Source organism: Micromesistius poutassou (assembly GCF_964030765.1).
Source record: "Micromesistius poutassou genome assembly, chromosome: 13".
Taxonomy (NCBI): Eukaryota; Metazoa; Chordata; class Actinopteri; order Gadiformes; family Gadidae; genus Micromesistius; species Micromesistius poutassou.
Genome location: NC_140283.1, coordinates 7,654,692 through 7,666,141, shown reverse-complemented (window position 1 = coordinate 7,666,141; position 11,450 = coordinate 7,654,692). Strand labels below are relative to the sequence as shown.

Here is an 11,450-nt window from a genome sequence, read left to right as displayed (position 1 = left end):
AGGTTTATTGTAATGTAAAGCCAACATTTTTTTTCATAAATACGGTAAAACACTACAATAAGGGTACATTAATTAACAATTAATGTATAGATAACACCATAAGTGAAGATTACTAGACCATTAATTAACTAAGTTAAGGCTTATTGAATTAACTTGTTAAATGGTTCATTAATGTACTTTTGTTGTAAACAAAAAGTACATGTGTTACCATACATTTTTGTATTTGTAGTACTTCGACTTGACCATGATCGAATTTCACCATGACTTGACAGCTTCTATTCTTTCAGAATGGGTAACCTCAAATACTCTTGTTCAGCAAAAATAATTAGGCAGGACATTCACCTCAAACGCTAGCAATAAAAAAAAATTCACATCCCACATTTTTGGATTTTCTATCTAGAAAGATTTCAGTTTGTCTTCTTGTTCTCTGTTGTATGATGACCTCGCTATAATCCCAGCAATAATAATCGCAGAATAAGCAGAAGCAAATCCACAAAATAAGATAGGCACAAAACGGGTTGCCAGATGAGAGGCTCCATTAGCAACTGACGTAAAAATAGGGTTTGAGTTATAGTTCACATCTTCTGCATCCGTGACTCCCTGATCACGCTGAATCAGAGGCAACGTTGAACTCCATACTGATGTCTCCTGAGCTGGGTTCAAATGTGAAACTATAAGACACTTTGCCGCCGTCTTCCCCCAGGCTTTGTCGTGGCGATGGGAAAAAGTAGACGCCCTGTTTTCTGTGACGACTCCACTCGCAAGCACCCTGCAAGGACAGCAGACATCCGATATCCGTATAAAGCTTCTGTGCAGCAACTGTTACCGAATTTCCGGTAGACTAAAAGCAATAGTAAACAGGAGAATGCAGATCTAAAGAACATGGACATTTATCTAAACAAATGTAATATATTAGCGTTAGGGTTTGGAAAAGTGAAAGAAAGACCATACACCGATGAAGACAGGTTTGGTTACTGCTTACCTGCTCCCCAACATCTCCTGAGAGACCCATGCTGATGGTGACTTCCTCGGTCAGCTGGTACTCCATCCATATGGCAACGCCGTGGCAAGAGCCACTCCTGAAAGGACCACCAGAATATAAGCGATGTAATGCGACTGTCACTTTAGAATACGATTATTATACAGTACCTTAGTAGCAGTATTTGAATTTGCTCAGCGAGTCACTCTGGGAACGAGCAATATACTCACTCCCCGATTCCCCTGGCCCGGAACATTAACCAATTATATCGGTGTACCTCATATAGGCGGGCCAAAAGCGTTGCCGTTTGACCGACCGGATACAGCAACAGTCTTATCTATTTGTTAGCGCCGCTGGTCTGGATACGTCACTCCTTGTATTCTTCTGATTGCTCGTAGTGTTATCCAATTGCATGCAGTGATATTTTTAAATGCATGCTTGGTGCCGCCCCTCGAGTTAGGCCATTTTCATTACTCGTTGCCAGACCCTACAGCTTTCTCGATGTGGGTCTGGATTTCAAGAATACATTAGAGCTTTTAAGCTCAAGATATAACTTTCCGAACTTGAAGACCATATAACAACTTGAATAATATAGCATTTACCACCACGCATATTCCAACTCTTGAAGTTCGGTATATAACTGTGGGGTCCAGGCCTCTAGAGATCAAGTGTACCTCACAAAGGGGAAGAAGCCCTGAGCGTTGATTGGCTGCTCAGGGATGCACTGCGTGAAGTCAAAGGTCATGACGGCAGTGGGCAGGGTCAAAGCTCGGCACGGGTACTCCCACAAGGGGTGGGGCTCCGCCTCCCGAGACTCACGGAAATCCAGAGATTGCTGAAGGACAAGAGATGGAAAATGGACGGGAATTATTTCAAAAACAGAACAAAGTAGGTAAGACGTGGGAAAAAAAAGCATAATCCAATGAAAGAAAACCACTTATTCTAATAATAATAATAATAATAATTAATTGAATTTATATAGCGCTTTTCTAGACACTCAAAGCGCTTTACAGTGAAGGGGGGACCTCACTAACCACCACCAATGTGTAGCACCCACTTGGGTGATGCACGGCAGCCAATCGGTGCCAGAACGCTCACCACACACCAGCTTGAGGTGGAGAGTGAGGGAATTAATGAATGAGCCAATTATATATATAGGGGGATGATTAGGGGGCCAGATTGAATGAGCCTGGTTGGGCAGTTTTAGCCAGGACACCGGGGGATCCCCTACTCTTTGCAATAAGTGCCCTGGGATCTTTTATGACCTCAGTGAGTCAGGACCTCGGTTTTACGTCTCCTCCGAAGGACGGCACCTTCCACAGCACAGTGTCCCCGTCACTGCACTGGGGCATCGGGATTGAAGTTTTTTTTGGCCAGAGGAAACAGTGCCACCTACAGGCCACCACCCGACACCACTTACAGCACCTGGTATTCCGAGGCGGTCTCCCATCCAAGTACTAACCAGGTACTAATGTATTTGATTTCAGAGAGGCAACAAATGACTTCAAGGGGTGAGTTACCTGAACCATCTGGTCCATGGGCGACACGTCGAAGCCTTCGCATGTTCCACAAGGGGCTCGTATCCTCCAAAGATCCTACACGGACAACGATTAAAACAGTGTTTTGTATTATCTCCCCCATCTGAATGACGATACTCCAAACTCCATGCATGGGGATACAGAAGGTAATTATTCATCATAGGCACCCACACTGCTATACACAACACATCATAAGAAGGTAACTTATTCCTGATTTGACGGCGATGCAAAAGGGAAATGAAATGTCTAAAAACATCCAACTTGAACACTGTAAAGTTATAAACAATAGGGTAATGAGGCCAATGCGGCCAATGAGGGCCTAAACCTACGTGCACTTGGCTAATCAAACCAACAGTCGCAGCTGGGGAGGAGGGGTCCGAGTGTGGCCTCACCTGGAACTCCACGGCCGCAGCGTGGAGTGTGGCGGAGCGGGGTAGGATGGACGCCCCCGGACGCAGGAGCTTGGCCAGCGCCGTCCGGCAGTACCAGAAGAACAGTGAGTGCCATGGCAACAGGCTGGTGCTGTAGTAAGGCTCCCCCATCAGGACAGAGATCTGTGGGGGGGGGGGGGGCCGTCACAAGGTATGAGCATGATTTATGATTTATGATTTATTAGGATCCCCATTAGCAGCACACCGAAATGAGAGCTAGTCTTCCTGGGGTCCGAAACATAAAATATAGACAACAGACAATAACTTTGACATTATGTCAAACAAAAGTAAAAATAGCCAAATAATAAACAGCAGTGATTAAGAAACATCAGAATTATAAATAAAACAAAAATAAAAAAGATATGAAGGCTACAAAATAAATGACAACATTAAAGATGTATACACATTACATATGGACCAGATGTTTTTTCAGAGACTTTTAAAAGTTGTATTTTGATGAATTGATGTTTATTGGTAGTTCATTCCATAATGAAATTGCTCTGTAAATAATAGTGTTTTTGAGTAGATTGGACCTAGAGATTGGCATGAGAGTGAAGATGCTGCAGGATGGATGAGGATGGACATATGGGAGTTTAAGGTGCTGGGGTCAGGGGTCAGGGGGTCACCTGTTGTCCGCCCAGGTCGTTACTGCTGAGCTGGTCAGCTCTGATCTCCAGGAGCTCCACGCCTCCTTTCATGGAGTTGGCCTCCAACACCTGCGGAGCACAATGTGTCAGTATGTATTGTGTATTGCCTTTGCCTTATTGGTGAGCACATGAAACATATTAACACATGAAACGTCTAAACGCTTAATATGAATGCCGTGCCATCTTTACATCAAGATGGGTTGTGCATGTATGTACATTTACCTGTTCAATAACCCGTTTAGACATTCTAGAACTTTCCAAACCGAAGACCTGAATGAAAGGACAGACAAATGCAACAAATACTGTAAGTTCATGCTTTATTTAGACAAGATATAATAAAAAATGCTGGAACTAGAGGAGTCGGAAAAAAATAACGATCCGTGTCTCACCTTCTTGGCCCCGAGCATGTGAGCAAAGACGGGCAGCAGGCTTCCATCGCTAACGCCCAGACAGACGCTGTCTGCATCCAAAACCTACACACGAAACAGAACCGGCATGAGATACAATGGCCAATAGCGTTGCATAGTGTGGTCCCATTCATCCAGCCTGGTCCCCCGCCACCAGCCCAGCTACGTACGCTACGCAGTGCTCGGACGTAGCTCTCCGTGCGACGGTCGTCGTTGAGTTCTCCGAAGCGTGGGCGGTTCCACACCAGGTGGGCGTGGCAGGTACAACATGGCCGGCACAGCGGGGGCTCCTTCAGTCTCACCTGCAGGCTGAGGAAGAAGAGGGCCGACCCCCAGGTCACAACAAGCGTCTGCTAGATCAGGCAGGGGACACATACATCATGCATGCATGCATGATGTATGTTGGAGGACTGCAGTGTGGACCCACGTCAGCAGAGGAGGAAACCAGATCGAGGTACCTGTCTGTCTGCAGGCCGTACCACAGGCTGTAGTCGTCATGGCTGACCGTGAGGCTGAGCTCCTCCCCCTCCACAACGCTCCTTTCGGTAGGCAGGAAGTAAACACTCTGCATCCAGTGGTCGCGCCACTAGAACCATACAGAACCACCATCCCACAACATTTACCATGAATTTGACATGAACACTAGGAAAAGGCCACGTGAAGCACAATGGCTACCGCCGGGGCAAGAGCAGTCATTGCCATGGCCCCTTAACTCCCCCAACATCGTGATTCCAGTTTAAAGTTGAGAAAAAAATATTTTTTATTACTAAACACTACACCACAAACACTACCAAGGCCTCACCTTGTCACACAAATGATAGCCCACTACTAGCTATCTAGGTAGGTAGGTATGTAGGGATGTTTGAATGAATGTATGCAAGTATGTTTGTATACTGGGCTTTATGTACATTTATTTCTTTGAGTTTGAAGATTGTCATGTGCATGTGGCTGTGAAGATCTGCACTCACCGGTGCGGCTTTTGGTTGTGGGTAGGTCCAGCTGGGGGCCATGGTGCAGATAATGGACCCCTCTGGGTCCATGTCGATGTCCCACCAGGACAGAACCACCTGGGCCTTGCCGCTGGCCTGGGCTGGAAAGTGAGAGGTGTGGGACTGTGGAGTGCTGCTCACAGGCTTACTGAAGTCCAAACTGGTGGGGTGAGAAAACAACCACGAGAGGGGCAGAGGGGAGGACACAGGGGAATCATAAGGTTAATAACTTAGTTGTGGAGGAAAATTGGGATTTATTTGGCTGACCATAGAAAACTCAGAAGCCCAAAAAGTTGAAAAGGGCTTATAGAGAGCATGTCTCGAGTGTATAGAGAGCTTTTGTCTATAATAATAATAATAATAATAATCTTTATTATGGACTCGAAAAAGTGGTCCACTCTCATACACATACACACTTAACATACAAGACAAAACCAAGTAGACAAACAGCCAAACAATTAATATAAAATACAGTAATTTGTCACTGTTAGTTTAAAAGAAACGGTGCAAATTATTGTGCCAGTGCTTGCGAAGCCTGGATGTGAGCCGATATCCCATCATGGGGCAGGTTAAGGCCTTGATAACACAGTTATCAGATAGGTCCAAACGACACATGAAATTGAACATCAGCTTACGCAACAATGCCGGACAAGTTGGTACATTAGAAGATACAAATAACTGGCTGGCACTGTGCCACCTAGGAACACGTAGCAACAACCTCATGGCGTCATTATAAGCCACTTTTAGCCTCTGCATACTTTTCACTCTGTAGGAAGACCAGAGATGAGCTGTATACAGGGGGGTGACATAGGCCCTGAACAGAGCACATTTGACATCAACAGAACACACAGAAAATTTTCTTAACAGCATATTGGCCTGTGCATATATTTTACAGCACTGACGACGGATGTCACTGTCATCTCTGAGATCATCAGAAAAGACATGGCCAAGATATTTTAGTTCCTTCGTCATTTCTAAGGAGCCATCAGAGAGATAAAAAGTAGGAAAGGACGATTTCCTGTCCTCCCTAGATCTCACTACCATGGCCTTACTTTTTTTAGCATTATAGTTAATGTCAAATTCTCTGCCATATTGTGTACATATTCTTAGCATTTGTTGTAATCCTGCAGTATATGGACAGAGTACAACAAGGTCATCAGCATACATGAGATGGTTGACAACTTGGTTTCCCACAATACAGCCTGTTTTACATTCATTCAATTGTTTTGACAAATCATCAATATAAACATTAAAAAGAAAAGGAGATAAAATGCCTCCTTGCCGGACCCCATTACTCACATGAGAAGGAGCAGAGACAGCATCATCCCACTTGACCTGAAATGTTTGCTGAGCATACCAGTATATGAGAACTCTAACAATATATTTAGGAACATTTCTCTCAAGCAATTTAACAAATAATTTGGCATGATTAATCCTATCGAATGCCTTAGAGGCGTCAATAAAACAAAGAAACACAGAGGAGTTTTGACTTTGGTACTTAGCAACTATCTCTTTTAATGCAAAAATGCATAGGTCAGTACTATGTTTTCTCTTGAACCCAAATTGATTGTCAGTAGTTAATACATACATTTCTATCCTATTTAAAATGATCCTTTCCAGCACCTTAGACAGTATACTGGCAAGGGCAATAGGCCTGTAATTGTCCATGCTGTTTAGCCTTCCAGCCTTCTCCTTAAGAACAGGGACCAGTAAGACAGACAGGATGGAATCCGGAAGAACTCCATGCACCAGGAGGCCAGTGAAGCACAGGGCTAACAATGGGGAGAGCCTGTAACTGGCATGCTTGAGATGTTCTGCAGCAATACCATCTGTACCACATGCTTTGTTGTTATCAAGCATCTTAATGGCATCTGATACCTCACCAGGTCTTACTGTGACATGAGAGTCCAAATCAACAATATTAACAGCAGCAACGTTACTCTTAACACAGTTAAAGAGCTTGGAATAATGCTTGCACCATAACTTTGCAATGTTATCTGAGCCACAGACACCTTCAATGTCATATGGCAAAGAAGTTTTATGATTATTCATCACTTTAATTGCATTCCAAAAGTCTACATGGTTATTATTTTGTAGCTTCCTGGCAAGCAAGTCAGCTCTGATAGTGTTCTCGTTGGTCTTAATATGACGGAGAGCATATTTATATCTAGCATTAGTTTGTTTCTTATTCTCAAACACATCACCCTGTCTGGGCCTTCCTGCATTAGACCAGAGTTTAAAGGCTTCCCTTGCTGTGGCATGATGTTCAGCCACATACTCGTTCCACCCAGGTTTGATGTTAAACGCCTTCTTATGCCCACAGAGAGGCCCAGCAGAGGCGTGTAGAGCCTTGATTATGTTATCATATAAGTCACAGAGGTCAACAGCATGTTGTGGATCAGTACAGTTCATATTAAGACAAGTTACAGCATCTCTCGGCAAAACAACGTGATTTAATAAGCTGTCCGTTAAGACAGTATAACTATCAATGTTTTTCTTAGACAACTTAGCCCAATTTAATTTCTCAGAGCTGACAGTATTCCCAGAGTCCACCAAGAGGGGCACAGTCTCAACATTTAGCACCATAGCTATTGGTATGTGGTCAGAGGTAGCCAGACCATAGCAAATTTCCATACTTTCTAGTGAGGCATGAGCATCGGCTGTACACAAATAGTGGTCAAGCCAGGACGTTGTGTGCCATGCCTCACTTACATAGGTAAAACTATTATTAGGTAAAAATACTTTACTAGACAATACCAGATTATTATCATTACAAAAATGTACCAGATGTTTTGCAAACAGAGAATTGATATCAGATACATCAGCATTAAAATCCCCATTTACATAAACACAAGTTGAGTCATGGTCCTCAATAAAGGATATACATTTCTCTGTATCTTTATTTGCAAGTATGTATGTACTAGGTACAGTTTATTTTTCTGTATATTATTATTTAACCAAATATGTCACACTTTTTCCAGTTAGTATTTTTGAAAATCTCACGCTTTTGCCTGTTAATTTGTATTTTTGGAAAATGTCATGCTTTTTTTTTCACGCAATAAAAATTTGATTGCAAAATAAAAATAGCTTACATAGAGCCTGCTCTCCTTTTCTCTCTCCCTCACCTGAACATGGTGCAGAGCGGGCCCAGGGGGGTGAAGTGTTCAGGGGGGACCTGGCTGAGCTGGATGTCGCAGACAGAGTGGGCCCCGGCGCACTGTGTTACTGCAGGGGGCGGGGCCAGGAGGGCCCCCTCCACCATCACAGGCTGCAGCTGGCCCCAGCTCCACAGCAGCTCTGACTCCACCAGCTGAGAGTAGACTGTGGCCCGGTGGGGCACTGCCTCACAGCCCTCCTGTAGGGGACGGTAAAGAGACCATTCAAAAGAAGAATGGAGTGAATGGGGTCTAAAGCAGACCCTTTGGGCTGGGACTCCAACCCCCTAACCACTTCTAGATGATTCTACCCCCAAAGGACATTAACAGATGGCAATTGCTCTATGCAACCCTTCCTGATAGATGGGATAAAAGACACACACACATACCTGCACCAGATTCTGGTGTGCATGTTCGTAGCTAGGCAATGCCCCCTCGCCAATCAGCTCAGTGTCAAAGAGCTCTGTGACCAAGATGTTGGCTCTCGTCTGCATGTCACCATCTGTCAAAAGCCACACATCATTTTAGTTAGTTACAACTTATATATATGATGTAATCTAAAAAATGCACATATTTCATTTTTATTAACATGGTGCAGAGATAACTGCACGTGAAAGCCAGCTACATGGCTGCAGCCGCATGTAGGTGAGTGCATCACGCGGCCTGTCTGACCTGGCCCTACAGTGACTTCTGTGGAGTGCTTGTTTATGATCTTCATGCGGTCAGAGAAGCCGTTTTTCCCCACAATGCACTTTGCTGCCTCGGCCATGGGCTTGAACACCTGAGAACAAAAATAAAAAAATAGATAGGTAGTAGCGTCAGATTGATATGCTACAACTGAATAAGAGTGGCACAGGGGAGAAACTTCCATTTGAAGATATAAAGCTTTTAAATGCATTCAAGCACTGCTGTGTAAACTTTATGAAATAGTGCTATATAACACCAAATGTTTTGGTGTTAAAAAATAATCATTGGCTCGGCTAAATATATATTGGGAATGGAGGTTTCAGCAATAAGCAAAGAGGAGCCTGTTGCAAATTCTGGTGTGGTCCTTGGTCACAGGAAGTCATAATCTGTATAGGTTTTAACCTATACTCAAACACTAGCATTTCCTTACAATATAATAGAAATGCTATAATTTCAGTCAACTATAATGGCATATATTATATAGGCATTTTTCTTTAGAAATGTCTTTGGAATGCAACCACTCTAAACAGATAGCCCCCTCTCAGTGACTCAACAACGCCAACCCATCCACAACAACAACAGAACCTTCTTATATAACATAATAATAATAATAATAATAATAATAATTAATCCTCCCATTGAACTATACAAAACTTAATATCTGGCTAATGTCCATCTTACCTCTACAGCGTAGCAGAAGTCGGCCCCCGCTGTGAGGGCCATCATGGAGAGCAGGCCCGTTCCCGTTCCGATGTCCAGAACCGTCGCCTTCTCGCCACGAGCCTTCACCCTGGCCACAGCTGCACGGATACCCGCATAATATTTCTGGTTCTGGAAAAGAGAGAGGGCAAAGCTTTATTAGGTGAACGGCACAGAATAACTGATCAAGCAGAGTGTGTCCTTGTAATGAATTAAGTGGATTATTATTATTAATTGATGTGTCTGGTTGGAGAAGCCCCCCTAATGTCACTATTGTAGACTTAGCAATAAAAAGTAGAGTCCAGAGTCAATGACAGGCCACAAGACATCCAAGCTCCACTTATGAGTGAGTGAGTGAAGGTGTCCAGTTCGGCAAACTCACCCGATCAGTATCATGAAGCATATCAGCATAACTGGACCTGATAGAAGAAATAGATACAAGTTACAATTATTGGTTGTGTCAGTGTATGGCCAAACCTGGCATCAGTGACATACTACGCCAGTCCATTGGCCAAAATAAAACCCAGTTGTATTATTATTATAATAGTAGTATAGTATTTATAATTATGGATCAATGCACATTTATACTGCATCTGAAGCTATGAAGTAAACTGATGGGCCAGATTGTTCTCTGTATACAATAACAATCATAACACGTACGATAATACATGGCAGCTAAATTAAATGTTGCCATGTCAACTAACTAATGTCAACTCAGAAAAAAAAACACACTCTCACACTTAAACACTTACAGTAAGTCATACCTCAGACTGGAGGAGGAAAATACACATACAAACCAGGATTCACTTACAAATTTAAATATCTTTTTTCGTAACAATAATGTGCTAATAATGCAATGTTCCCAATTGCAACCTGCCTTGCTATCTCTTGATGATAGTCGTATTCCTCACTCTCCTCCACCCAATCTAGGGCCCCCGTAGTTGGGTTCGCTCGTCCACAGAATGTCTTCATTACTGCATAGATTCCTAATATATGATCCCCGGGTAACTGTATGACTTTAGTGTATGAAAAACTTATAAGTCCAATGACTACCGTGGTACTGTAGTTGGTTTACAGCAGCATTGCCTACAAGGGGGCAGACATTTTCACCGACAGCGTCACACGTTGTTCTGATCACGTGGTCAATGGAACACGTGACTGAACTGCTACCCTAACATTTCATATTGAAAACATGGGAATCGAAAAACATTCTTTCGTATAGTTTATTTGACACAGTTTATACTGAGAGACAATTCAGGATACTTGTTTCCACCTACTTTTGAGGAAACAGTGACACCAATGACAATTGTAAACTAGAAAATCTAGTTTGTGTACAAAAGCATGCATTTGCATTGTTCTGATGATGTAACGGTTGGTTAAGATATAGCTTTATTAAATATATTATGTAGTTGATTGTATGAGGCATAATTTTCTCAAGAGGGTTCTGTGCTTTCAAATGTTGATTTTACCAAGTGAACAAAATTCACATGTAAGAAATACACTCTTTGTACAATTAAATTCAAACTTCATAAATATTTTCTTAGTGTACTGCAAATATTAAAGCAATACAATTAATAATAATACCAATTGTTTGAAAACATTGCTCTGAGTATCAATAGTTATCTGGCCATCTCCATTGCATTTTTTCAAATGGGAGTTTCAATATAAGGGGTCAACCACATAACCAAAAGTGTATCGAGGCGCCCACATGACTTTAATCTGTAGCATTTAACATGAACAAGATGGCCTTCAAGCACCTTTCATCTATGTCTCTACCTGAACAGACTGCAGTCTGCAGACCTATCCACACGTTGGAGCTGATAGTGGGTATCAAAACTACCCCTAAAACAGTCCAAAGTAGTTGCTGCTAATTTGTGAAAGAAAACCCCCAGCAACGAACAATGTCTAGATCCCTGTA

At 42.8% G+C, this 11,450-nt stretch overlaps 1 protein-coding gene across 1 annotated transcript; it reads right to left on the bottom strand.

The window, feature by feature from the left end:
• Positions 1 to 16: 16 nt before the first annotated feature.
• On the bottom strand, positions 17 to 10,626 carry prmt7 (protein arginine methyltransferase 7). The gene is made up of 17 exons (XM_084476901.1): positions 10,410 to 10,626; positions 9,915 to 9,951; positions 9,515 to 9,664; positions 8,819 to 8,927; positions 8,536 to 8,648; positions 8,117 to 8,346; positions 4,971 to 5,151; positions 4,461 to 4,588; positions 4,173 to 4,311; positions 3,985 to 4,068; positions 3,818 to 3,865; positions 3,575 to 3,664; positions 2,910 to 3,071; positions 2,500 to 2,574; positions 1,654 to 1,814; positions 983 to 1,079; positions 17 to 769 (listed from the first exon to the last, which is right to left on the bottom strand). The coding sequence occupies exons 1-17, from the start codon at positions 10,502 to 10,504 to the stop codon at positions 605 to 607; spliced, it is 2,064 nt and encodes a 687-aa protein (XP_084333027.1). The 5' UTR covers positions 10,505 to 10,626; the 3' UTR covers positions 17 to 604.
• Positions 10,627 to 11,450: the final 824 nt, after the last annotated feature.